Raw genomic sequence first — 13,474 nt, 5'->3', positions numbered from 1 at the left:
AAGGAATAGGAGACCATGGTAAATGAAGACCATATGAGAATAGGAAGAAGCAAAGTGCTAGAGAGGCCCACAGAAATCCACAAAGATACCCCCACAACAGACTGCTGGCAATGGTCGAGATATAGCCCGAACTGACCTACTCCGGTGATGGGATGACCAAACACCCTAATTGTCGTGCTAGAAACCTCATCCAACTACTGAGGGATCTGGATGCAGAGATCCATAGCTAGGCCCCGGGTGGATCTCTGGGAGTCCAATTAGTGAGAATGAGGAGGGTTTATATGAGCGAGAATTGTTGAGACCAAGGTTGGATAAAGCACAGGGACAAATAGCCAAACAAATGGAAACACATGAACTATGAACCAATGACTGAGGGGTCACCAACTGGATCAGGCCCTCTGAGTGGGTGAGACAGTTGATTGGCTTGATCTGTTTGGGAGGCATCCAGGCAGTGGGACCAGGTCCTGTGCTCATTGCATGAGTTGGCTGTTTGAAACCTGGGGCCTATGCAGGATTGCTTGGCTCGGCCTGGGAGGAGGGGACTGGACCTACCTGGACTGAGTCTACCAGGTTGATCTCAGTCCGCGGGGAGGCTTTGCCCTGGAGGAGGTAGGAATGGGGGGTGGGCTGGGGGTAAGGTGAGGGGGGCGGGAGGGGAGAGAACAAGGGAATCCATGGCTGATATGTAGAACTGAATTGTATTGCAAAATAAAAATAAAAAAAATTAAAAAATTAAAAAAAAGAAACAAAAGAAAACTCAAAGAGGGATTTCTTCAAAGCCATACATTATCTGTAGCAATTATTTTCTTTTGAGAATCATCTTTTAATTATTTGAAGGATTTAACATTTGTTTAGATTCTACAAATTCCTTAAGAGAAAAAACAATAAAGATTACAAAAACAAAGAAGTATTGTGCCCAGATAAGAACGATGTGGTGGGATGTAAATTCAAAAGAACAATGAAAATGGTGGTTTAACACATCACACAGCTCAGCAGTTAGAAACACCTTTTTTACCTCTTGCAGAGAACACAGGTTCAATTCCCAGCAACCACACTGTGGCTCACAACTATCTCTTCCAACTCCAGTGGATCCAAATCACCTTTTCTGAACTTCTCTGGCACCAGGCACACAAGTGCTACATATATGTATATATACATAACAGCCACAGTTCTTACTGCAGAGTTTCAGAATTTGATGGCTTCTCTTGAATACAACTCAAATAAATACTCTAATACCTGAAACCATGGGGCACAGAATAAGTACTTTCTGTTGGTCACAAACCTACCTGACAATGTATCAGATTTGAAAAGATCCAGAACACCTTACAACATACCTATAAAAAGTCACTTTTTTGGCTTTTGAGCTAAGAAGTATAATCTGCTGTTGTGGAAGAATTGTTCCTACAGCCATTCCATTGCGCCAATAAAGCCACCTTGAATCAAAGGACAGAGTCAGCGACTGGCTGACTGGGATTAGCCATTGAGTTCTCAAAGGACTGAGGAGGTCTGCTAGAGAGGACAGGAAAAGAGAAGGGAGGATTTCCTGAGCATTTCAGGCAGTGGTTTGGGAAAACTGTTGAGAGAGGGACAGCCAATCAACTCTTTGCTGTCTTTGAATTCATCAGGTCTTTATCTCAACTTCTGGCTCCTGAGTTTTTATTAGACTAGAACAATTTAGATACTCATTACATCAGGTGTCTAACACGTGGCATTATCAAACCATGCTGCCACTGCCACTGGTGGCTGGCTTTGTCTCCCTCCCCACAGACTCTCCACACCTGTTTTTACGCATCTGGGGTTTTTACATTGCAGTCTTTCTATGGCAGCCTTCAGCTGCTGCCTGCCCCAGCCCCAAAAGGCCTCTGGGGTTAGCCATCCCATCACCAGCCTGTGCCCTCACTTTTTGCCCCACAGCCCCACCCCCCCTCTACACGCCCCCCACCCCTACCCCCAGGTTCCCTTCCCTGGCCACCAACCCAGGCCAGCTCTGCTGCCTTGAGACCCACTCAGGGCTTGGGCTTTTACTGCTGCCATCACTGCAAGCTGCCGAGCGGCCAGGCCTTACATCACCAGAGTCCTCTACCTAGCCTTGCTAAGCAGGCTAGGTGGTCCTATCTCATGCCTTCCAGCTGCATGGATTTCTCCTATCAGTTTCCTCTTCAGACAGCTCACTCACCTCCCAGCACAGCCAGTGAGCAGGCAAAGTGGCCCCGGTGAGCCCAACCTCCATGTTAACCTAGTGAAACATCATCACTGCTGTTGATTACCCCCAGCACATCTCCGCCTACACTGTCAGTGTCGTCAGAGCCTATAAGACACTTGGCAATTTTTAAACAGGGAATTAAATTAAAAAAAAAAAAGAAAAGAAAAGAAAAGACAATCTTTCCCGTGTTAAGAATAGGAAATATCAAGTTCCAGAAGAAACAGGAGCGTGGTGTGAACATGGGGAAGCAAAAGAAAACAAGGAAATATGTGACTATGAAGCAAATGCTTAGTCTCAGAGATAAGAGACTTAAATAAAAGGATAGATTAAAGCCTAAAAAGAAAGAAAAAACCAGCGCACTAAAGGAAAGAAAAGTCCCCCAACATCCTTCCTGCTTATTCTTTGAGTATAATACACAACTGGGTCCACCTTATCACATTCTCTTTGATACCAACTTCATCAGCTTTTCCATTAAAGCCAAACTGGACTTAGTGCAGTCAATGATGGACAAGTGTATCTCTTGTATAACTGATTGTGTAATGGCTGAAATTGAGAAATTGGAACAGAAGTATCAAGTGGCACTAAGGATAGCCAAGGATCCATGATTTGACCGACTTCCATGCACACACAAAGGAAACTATGCTGCTGACTGCTTGGTCCAGAGAGTCACTCAGCACAAGTGTTACTGTGTTTGTACTGGGGGTGGGGGCAAAGGGACCTCAAATGAAGAATCCAGAAGATCCCCAGAGTTCCTATCATGTACATTTCTAACCATCAGATACAACATTGAACAGATGCCAGATGATTATGGAGCTCCTCAGTTCTAATTCTTACTTGACAAAATTTGCTTGCCTTTCTTTGACCAGCTTTCTCTGTTGTCAATTAATTAAACACATTTTTGATGTTTTTTTTAATGATTAAAAAAATAATAGGGGGCGGTGGTGGCACACGCCTTTAATCCCAGAGGCAGGCGGGAAAGGCGCAAAGCTACACAAAGAAACCCTGTCTCGGAAAAGTGTGGGGGGGGGGGATAGTAGGAAATATCACAATTTAAGGAGTTAGGACCATGTTTAATGCTACTACATGATGACCATAACTTCTAATAAATGTATGATTACAGAATCAGTCTTTTCATAACTTAAAGCAGTTGCCCATTGAAATCCTGAATAAGTATCTATGGTATGGTACATATAGTTTAATTTTCCAAACTCCACAAAATGAAACACATCCATTTGCCAAATTTCATTTCATTTCTTTTATTTATTTATTTATTTATTTATTTATTTTTATTTTACAATACCATTCAGTTCTACATATCAGTCATGGATTCCCTTGTTCTTCCCCCCAGCCCACCCCCAATTCCCACCTCCTCCAGGGCAAAGCCTCCCCCACAGACTAAGATCAACCTGGTAGACTCAGTCCAGGCAGGGCCAGTCCCCTCCTCCCAGGCCGAGCCAAGTGATCCTGCATAGGCCCCAGGTTTCAAACAGCCAACTCAAGAAATGAGCACAGGACCTGGTCCCACTGCCTGGATGCCTCCCAAACAGATCAAGCCAATCAACTGTCTCACCCATTCAGAGAGCCTGATCCAGTTGGGGGCCCCTCAGTCATTGGTTCATAGTTCATGTGTTTATATATGGCACTTCCTTAGAAAATTGGGAATCAATCTTCCCCAAGATCCAGCTATACCACTCTTGGGCATATACCCAAGGAATGCTCAATCATACCACAAGGACACATGCTCAGCTATGTTCATATCAGCATTGTTTGTAATAGCCAGAACCTGGAAACAACCTAGATGCCCTTCAACTGAAGAATGGATAAATAAAATGTGGAACATATACACAATGGAATACTACTCAGCAGAGAAAAACAATGACATCATGAGGTTTGCAGGCAAATGGATGGATCTAGAAAAAAATCATCCTGAGTAAGGTAACCCAGACTCAGAAAGACAAACATGGTATGTACTCACTCATAGGAGGATACTAGATGTGGAACAAGGATGACTGGACTGCTACTCACATCACCAGGGAGGCTACCTGGAAAACAGGACCCCAAGAAAGACACGGGGATTGCCCAATGACGGAGAAATGGATGAGATCTTCATGAACAGCCTGGACATAAGTGGGGGAAATGAAGGGCGAGTGTTGAGGGAAAGAGAGCTTGGGGGAGCAGAGATCCCAGCTGGATCAAGAACAGAGAGGGAGAACAAGGAATAGGAGACCATGATAAATGAAGACCACATGAGAATAGGAAGAAGCAAAGTGCTAGAGAGGCCCACAGAAATCCACAAAGATACCCCCACAATAGACTGCTGGCAATGATCGAGAAACAGCTCAAACTGACCCACTCTGGTGATGGGATGGCCAAACACCCTAATCGTCGTGCTAGAAACCCCATTCAATGACTGAGGGATCTGGAAGCAGAGATCCACGGCTAGGCCCCGGGTGGAGCTCCGGGAGTCCAATTAGCGAGAAAGAGGAGGGTTTATATGAGCGAGAATTGTTGAGACCCACGTTGGATAAAGCACAGGGACAAATAGCCAAATGAATGGAAACAAATTTCATTTCTTTGGATACTTTTTAGGTTACTTCCTACAGGTAATGGAGTTTGGTGATACAAAGAACAAGTAGGATATTTCCTTATAATTTCCTTGGCTTGTTTGCCAAGTGATAGAAAAATCTTTCTTAAACCTTTGCTGTTAGCATGGTGTTTCTTATGAAATTCTGAGGCTTCTAGCTCATTTCCTACCAATAGTTGATCAATTTCATCATTACCTTGTGCTAGAGGGCCTGGTAGATCCGTATGGAATCTGAAATGTGTTATATACAAGGGATGATTTCCATTTCTAATCATTTCTTGTAATTGAATAAATAGCAAAGTTAAATTTCTGAATCATCTGGAATAAGTTCAATGTTTCCAGTATTTAAAACAACTCTTTTTGCATATTGAGAATCAGTAACTATATTAAGAGGTTCTGAGAGATCTTATCATACCATGAGAATAGCATATAATTCCAACTTTTGAATGGAATCATAAGGACTTTGAACTACTTTACTTAGATTTCCTGACTTATAACCTGCCTTTCCTGATATATTTGCATCAGTATGGGATTTAGGGGCTCTAGAAATTGATGTTCCACTTATTGTATGAGTGAGAATCCAATTAGTTCTTTTTATAAACTGAAGTCTTTTGTTTTTGGGATATTTGTTGCTAATCTCTCCCAAGAAATTACTGCAAGTTATTTGCCAGTGTTCATTTTCTGTCCACAATGGGGAAATTTTAGCATTAGTAAAAGGTACTACAATTTCTGCTGGGTCAGTTCCTGTTAATTGATGAAGTCTCAATTTTCCTTTCAGAATCAATTCAGAAACCTTTTCTACATACGTCTTTAATTTTTTACTGTTTGTGTGGCAAAAATACCCATTCCAAAATACTATCTTCTCTCTGCATAAGAATTCCTGTAGAAGAATGCATAGAATACAATCAAGCTCTGGATGCAGACGATCCACATGTGCATCTTGTGATTTCTTTTATACCAAAGCCAATTCTTTCTCAGCCTCAGCTTATAATTTTCTTGGACACTTTTAAGTCCTTATCACCTTGTAAGGTTTGAAATAAATTACTTAGTTCTTAAGTTGTCAATCCAGTTGTGGGTTGTAGAAAGTTAATATCTCCCAGCAATTTTTGAAAATCAGTAAGAATTTGTTATTGATCTCTCCTGATTTGTACTTTCTGTGGTTGAATCTTTTGTAAACCTATCTTATATCCTAGGCAATTAATAGAATCTGGTCAGTATATACAGATCATCCTATGTGATGCTACATTAAATGATGAGTCTGCTTGCTGTGACCTCAGATTTCAGTCAACATCTCTGGCATACCCACAATTTGTGAATGGGAATTTGGAAGATGGAGGAAAAATTGAGCTGGATTCTGCATGGAGGCTGAAGCTTGACAGAGAGAAGGGCAGCATGGTGAGGAAATAATGAAGCAATTGGAAACACCAGGAATTTACCAGAAGCATATTCTAGAGAAAGAAATGATCACGAGAATATACTCTTCTTTCAATAAAATCCTCAGAAATCTGGCAAGGGTATTAATCTCCTGAGGGCAACGTTTTGTTTTTTAATAAACTGACAGAAAGAAGAAAGGCAGGAGGCTGAAGATTTAAGGATGCATCTCCAAAACTCTGTCAAAATACAATTCAGGAAATTATGCTAAAACAGGACAGAAAATATATCCTCAACCTCATGGTTGAAAAGAGACAAGGAACAAATAACTATGGCCACACTATATGAAGAGTGTTTTTTATAATAAAATAATATAGTTATGGATCCTGAAAATTCACTTTCAGCCTCAATATTTTGATTTGTTCATCAGAGGGATGAAACAAGAATAACTTTAAATTTTTACTTTACATACTACCTTTGCATTTCCAAAGAGAATACTTGCTATGTAGTTTGCATACAATGAATCATATCCATTTGGATCCAAGACTATCTTCTCTACTACATCTAACCCATCTCTACATGTAGAAGAAACTATTCCTCTCTCACTCCAAAAGAATTTACCAAGACCCACAGAAATATTTTCCCTTGTATTTACAATTGTCTAGGCCTGACTGATAAGCACATTCTTTCTTATATACTACTATATAAAGAAGTGAGGGGAGGGAAGAGGAGTGGGGAGGAGGAAGAAGGGAAGAGAAGGAAAAAAAGAAACGAGAGGGAGAATGAATTATAGATCAGTAGCAAGAGAGTAGGCAAGGATATTTAAATCAAGATCATTTGAAACACTGAGGCATTCACCATTAACCTTATGGGCTAGAAGAAGACACTATAGGTGGCAGGCTGAACAGAGAGACAACATGATCATTTTGTCTGCATCTGGAGAGTAAGTGAAGTTTCTGTTAAAGCATTCAGAACTCTATTGCAGTACTCTGGGTAAGAAATGAAGGTCATGTGCACTAAAGGAGACTGTCAAATATATGTCAGTGAAGTGAAAAGAAAATTAACATTCAAGAATGAAGTGACCAACAGTATTATATGCAAAGAACATAAGGACAAGAACTGGGAAGATGGCTCAGCTCCCAAAGTGTTCGCTGAGTGAGCAGGAGAACCTGAGTTCAGATCTCCATCAAAAGCTGGGAGGGGAGGCAAGCACTGCAAAGGTAGAACAGGAGAGTCCCTGGGCTTGCTGGCCAGTTAGTATTGCCAAATTGGTGAGTTCCAGGGTCAGGGAACAACCCTGTCACAAAAAATAAGGTGGAGAACAAAAGAGGACAATGCCTGGCATCGACCTCTAGACTTCACATGCACTCATGCATTCACATACCTACACATATACAAGTGTGTGATCACACACATACTCACACATACACTGCATCAAAATTAAAAGAAAGAAAACAAGGACCAAAAGGAGTTCATAGATTCAAGAAGAAAAAAAGGAAGAGGTTATGGTAACAATTGGTGAGATGGTTTTAATGGAAGCAGTTTTGTGGGAGACATGTTGGCAGCATCCTAGAATGTAGTACACATTGACTAAGAATCCAAGGAATACTGGTGAAAAAGCAAATACACTTTGACTCTAGTTTTTTCCGATCTAGCCCAGGCACATCAGACTTGAGTTCTTGAGATTCTTCCAAATCAAAATGGACTCATACCAGGGTTACCCTCAAGTAAAGAGGGCAGAGATGTAGTTAACAGCAGTAATAGTTGTGAACTAGGAGGAAAAGCCCTGGATTTACCTCAGCTGAAGTACTCACCACAAAGTGAAATTGTTTCACCTCTGCTTCCTGTCTCCCCCTCAAATTGCTCACTCCCTAAAGGGTCCTTCACACCACTGCCTGCGTAGTTCATATTTACTGCGTGTTTTTCCTCTGACAAACTCTTCAGACTCACCACTGCCTTTGGTTAAAAAGACAATCTCATCCCCTAAAGGTGAAACTTGACGCACTTCATAATCCGAAGCCACTGCACTTGCTCTATGCACACTCAGCCACCTGTGGCTCTGTAGCATACCATGCTCTCACCGCTTCCCTGGTTACACACTTTTCTGTTTGTCCTAGATACTTCAGATAAAAATCTAATAAAGAACTGCATCACGCTAGATAGCAACCAGCATGTATTTACCTCTGCCACAGAACTCGGTCTGTGATTCACAAAATAGGCACTTGATAAATCTTTGCTGATTCTTTTGTCAAATGAAAATTTGTGCCCAAATGTTTTCAAGCATTCTTAGGAGGTAATCATGGTAAATACTGGATGTTTTCACTAGAAAAATGCTTCTTTAGGAAATCAAATTTAATAGCACAATTAGTAATTGTACAATTCATGTTCATGCATGTGTGATGTTTGGAAAACTACTCAGGAAGAAAACAGCTTCTCTAGCTAGAGTATCTGCTGCCCACTAGAAACGGATGCACACAATGGACATCAGAGGAATGTGGAATTCCACAGCTGACTGTGGAAGGCACTCCTGTACTGAGCTCTCTCAGAGAAGAAAGCTGGAGTGAAATCCACTCCACAATCAGCCATTAATAACTATGATAGCTAAATTACACCAAAGTGCAGATTATGTGTCACACTGAACTACATACTTTCCACATATTAAGTTATGACCTTCTGACCTTTGCCTCCAGTACTATCCAATTTTATATGTGAAAAGACTATGGATTAAAAGACTGGATAATCTTCCTGATCTTTCTGATATTAGCAATTGATAGCAAGTGCTATAAGCACAGTGCCAACAAGCTAAATAAATGTGTGAACCCAGAGAAAAAAATGGGTGTCCAAACAATGAAACCCACAAAATCAGAATTAACATTTTCCTAATTGTCTGCAGAACATAGGACTATGTCAAATGATCAACTGTCACCAGCTCTTAAATAATCATCATGGGGATTATATTTTAATACATATCAGATATGATTTAGGACAGAACTTTAAAAATAAGAATGCCCAGCCAGGGGGTGGTGGCACACGCCTTTAATCCCAGCACTTGGGAGGCAGAGGCAGGCGGATCTCTGTGAGTTCGAGGCCAGCCTGGTCTACAGAGCACATTCCAGGACAGGCTCCAAAGCTACACAGAGAAACCCTGTCTCAAAAACAAAACAAAACAAAACAAAAAAAAAACAAAAAAAAATGTCCAAATTTTATAAAGATCTTAAGATAGTTCTGAAACATTATAAATGAACAAGTATGTCATCTAAGAAGGGATACGTATGCCAGAAAGTACATAGGAAAAAGTATTCAACATCATTAATCCTTTGGAAAATGTAATTAAAATATAAGATACCACTATATACCTAGTGAAGTCATAATTGTAACACCAAATATTGGCAAAAATGTATACAAACTGCATTCCTCAAACATACATAATACATGTGGTTGTTTATCTCAGACAGAAACTTATAGTCATACAGAGACTTGAATATTTATAGAGTATATTCAGAGTTCATAGAAGTTTTATTGTCAATAGAAAAGTAGTGAAGAGAACCCAAATGGCCATCAATAAATGAATGGTAAAATTTTTAGAAATCTATGTATACCAACAGGAGAAAAACAGAATGAACTACTACTGATACATGGAAAAAATGCAACAATATGGGTAGATTTAAGGGTCTTTTGTTTAGTGAGAAAAGTCAATCTCAATAGATTACAGGCAATATATTGGAGGATTTATTAAGGCAACAAGGGGGTTTATTTTATGGGGCAACTTATAGCTTGTAAATGGGTTGGTTACAGCATCCAGGAGAGGTAAAGTGCAGTCCAGCTGGGTTCTCTGGAGAACTCCGCTTGGTCTACCAGCCAGCATCCAGGATCACCAGGAACCAAGAGAGCCGGCACATCCACATCTTGAGTCTTAAGAGCTCCAGTCTCCACTCTGCCTCAGGGGCAGGTCATAGGCAGGCATGACAGTTACCATTAAGCCTCACTGAGGGTAGTACTTCCAGATCAAAGCTGGAACAGCTACGCACTACAACAATATATGATTGTTACTCTTATATAACATTTTATTATTTATATTGTTTTTATTACAAAATCATAATTGCATGCATTTATAAGTAATTATATGACATTTTATATGTCTAAAATATAGATTTATCAGATCAAGCTAATTAACATCTCCAAAACATTGCTTACCACTTCTACAGTGACACATTCAGCATTCACTCTTCTTTTTTAAAATATGCATTATTATTGCTTATAATCATGAATCTGTGTCATAAACCTCAAAATCTATTTCTCCTGTGTATCTGAAAATTTTGTCCCTTTGATCAATTCTCCATTCCCTTCATCACCAAACATTAATCTCTACTTGATATCACTCTACTCTCTACTTCTATAATTTGGCAACAAATGTGACAAAAGACCAACAGGGTAGCATCAAAATAAAAATCTGGAAACTCAGGAAACAACAAAGTGCAGAGACAAGCCATAACATGGAAGAGAGTTCTTTCTTAATGAAAGAGTTCTGTACCTGAATTGTGGTGACGGTTGCATGACTCCATACATGGGATAAAACTACATATACATATACACTTACAAATGAAAGTTAAAATGGTGGAATCTAAAGTCTAGATAATAGGAGTATATAAGTATCAATGTCCTAGACCATGGTGTAAGTGTTTACTAAATGCTCAAGGGTTGAATGTGATCCTCAGTAAAGAATAGCACTATGAGTTTCTTTTATCAAATACTATAAAACTTGTGTTTAGGACAAGGAATTAAAAGCTTACCTCCCCCATCTCGTAAGACTTTTATACAAATGTTTTAATCCTCCTTACCCAGTAAAAATTTGGTTACCCAAAGGCCCACTGCTCTATCATGGGAATTTAAAGGCCTGGAATAGTGATCCTTTTCTCCTTGGAGCAGGGACCCTTCCCCTTCCTCCTCCATTTCTGGTCTGCCAGTTCTTTTCAACTAGCCAACTGAATAGACTGTGAGGTCAGACCCCAGCCAAAGGGGAATGATACAGTCACCACTTTCCTCAGAATAAAAACAAAATGCACTTCTTGTCTCCACATGTTTGCTCTTCCCCCTTAATCAAGAGTAAAGTTTGCCTTGTCCAGACACTTCAACTAAGTGATAGTCTCTTTCCTTTGCAACAACGAACCTATTTCTATCAATACTGCCAAGAATATATAAATAGCAATTTCCTAGGTCTCATATTATACTACAGGTTACATGATACTGTCATTACTGGAGGCTTGCAAAAGGTTACATAGAACTCTTTCTTTTCCTACAATTTACTATAATTACTTAAAATAAAATTTAAAAATAAAACAGTCTAAGTATAAGAGCCTGACATGGAACCTATATCTGCCCGATTCTTTTTTGTTGTTGTTGTTTTGTTTTGTTTTTCAAGACAGGGTTTCTCTGTGTAGCTTTGCTCCTTTCCTAGAACTCGCTCTGTAGACCAGGCTGGCCTCGAACTCACAGAGATCCGCCTGCCTCTGCCTCCCAAGTGCTGGGATTAAAGGTATGCACCACCACCGCCCGGCTATCTGCCTGATTCTGAATGTGTGCTATTTCCCTGCCAGCTAACATTATATCTATTACAACTTCTTTTGTTAAAACACACACATAAGTGCAACTTCCTAGAAGGAAGAATAAAGAAGAGGCTTCTCTTGGGTAACATGTAAGGGAATTTCAACAAATACTTGATTAAGCACTTTAAAATATTGAATCCAGCCGGGCGGTGGTGGCGCACGCCTTTAATCCCAGCACTCGGGAGGCAGAGCCAGGCGGATCTCTGTGAGTTCGAGGCCAGCCTGGGCTACCAAGTGAGTTCCAGGAAAGGCGCAAAGCTACACAGAGAAACCCTGTCTCGAAAAACCAAAAAAAAAAAAAAAAAAAAAAAAAAAAAATATTGAATCCTTCCATTCAGAACTATAAAGATCACTGGTTTCAATATACTAATGTGGTCATGAAAGAACTTTGGCAGTCAGGCAGAAAGCGATGGCAGGGCAGCTTTGCCATATTGATTGCAAGTGCTGCCTCTTGCTGGAGGTGGCTCTGGAATTTCCTGCCATGTTTCCTTGTATACCTGAAAGCTAACAGCTGTGCCTCTCTTTTCATACCAGGCCAACAAACGGCACAGCAGAGAGCTGTAAATAGAGCCGTTACCTGTACATTTGGTATTTCTTTCCCATCCACCCAGGAAATACCTGAGGAGCCAGCCCAGTGAACACAGCCAAATTACAATCATCACAGCCAGCGAGGTGGAAGGGTATAAAAGTTGATTCTCATCTTCAGATTAACTCATCATACTCATGTACACTATGCAACATCTATGAGAAAATTGCACACACAGGGAAAGGCAAAATAAAACAAAGAAGAAGCAAAATAGTGACTTAAGGAGGTTTTTCTAACAATACTTTATTTTATGTCAATAAAAATTACCCAATAAATATTTTTATTGATTTATTAAATAAATGATTTTTAAAACCAAAGCCAAACTGCTTCACTGTAACAAGTTCCCAGTGCAGAACATGTTATTATAGGCATGATAAATTCAATTATATAAAGTTCAATTTAACACATATACAGTTTGAATATCTCTATTTTATGATTTTTTTTTAACTTTTACTGATTCTTCATGGATTTCACATCATGCATTCTGACTCCACTTTTCTTCCCATCCCCTCAAATCTGTCATCTGCCTTGTAACCTCCCCCCAAAACAAAACAAAATGTAAAAGAAAAAAACAAAACAAAAACAAAAAGGAGGAAAAGAATCTCACTGTGGAAGCTGTAGTGTGGCGCATTGAGCCACACAGTTTACCCTTTAGTCCATTCATTGTCACTTGCAAGTGTTGGCTAGTATTAGTCATTGGTCTGGCTCAATGCCTCTGGCTTACTCTGGCTCTCTATCGTTGTCCTGAGTCATGGAGATCCTGCTGTTTTGGATCTATAGGTTCATCCCCTTCACATGTTCCAACAGTTCATAGATATGGTGGATGTTGGGGTAGGCTAACTCATAGCCCTGGTTCTGGGCCCGGGTGGTAGCTGGGTTGGACAGCCCACCAGCTCTCTCTCATCCTCACCACCAGGGTGAGCTCTCCAGCCCTGCCTTGGCTAGCTCACCCAATGCAGCCTGCAGCAAGGAGCAGGGCCAGTTTTCCTGCTCTCAGATCCTCAGATGTGGCTCACCCACACTTAACACCACCAGGGCCATCTCTACTGTTTTGCCCAGGCAAGGTGCAGGACCCTCACTCCCAGTTGCTGTAGGGGGTATATGAGGGGTGTGGGGAGACGGAGTCA

The 13,474-nt window shown here is 40.5% G+C and overlaps 1 protein-coding gene and 1 pseudogene across 8 annotated transcripts in view; one reads left to right on the top strand and one right to left on the bottom strand.

Moving 5' to 3' along the window:
- Window positions 1-13,474, bottom strand: part of Macrod2 (mono-ADP ribosylhydrolase 2) — a 1,966,896-nt gene that overhangs the window by 1,893,010 nt on the left and 60,412 nt on the right. The window contains exon 4 of one of the 8 annotated variants that reach the window (XM_052726014.1): window positions 9,652-10,185. The exons of the other annotated variants lie outside the window; for them this stretch is intronic. Within the exon in view, the coding sequence (XP_052581974.1) occupies window positions 10,109-10,185 (77 nt within the window). The 3' untranslated portion in view covers window positions 9,652-10,108. Of the gene's footprint in view, window positions 1-9,651; window positions 10,186-13,474 lie in introns of those variants that run through there. 8 annotated transcript variants of the gene reach the window in all.
- LOC128102356 (rRNA-processing protein FCF1 homolog) lies at window positions 2,443-3,030 on the top strand (annotated as a pseudogene).

The sequence above is a fragment of the Peromyscus californicus genome, unplaced genomic scaffold (genome assembly GCF_007827085.1).
Source record: "Peromyscus californicus insignis strain IS unplaced genomic scaffold, ASM782708v3 Scaffold_7__1_contigs__length_154581171, whole genome shotgun sequence".
Classification (NCBI taxonomy): domain Eukaryota; kingdom Metazoa; phylum Chordata; class Mammalia; order Rodentia; family Cricetidae; genus Peromyscus; species Peromyscus californicus.
The sequence above is the reverse complement of the archived record's forward strand: the minus strand, read 5'-3'. Positions and strand labels throughout refer to the sequence as shown.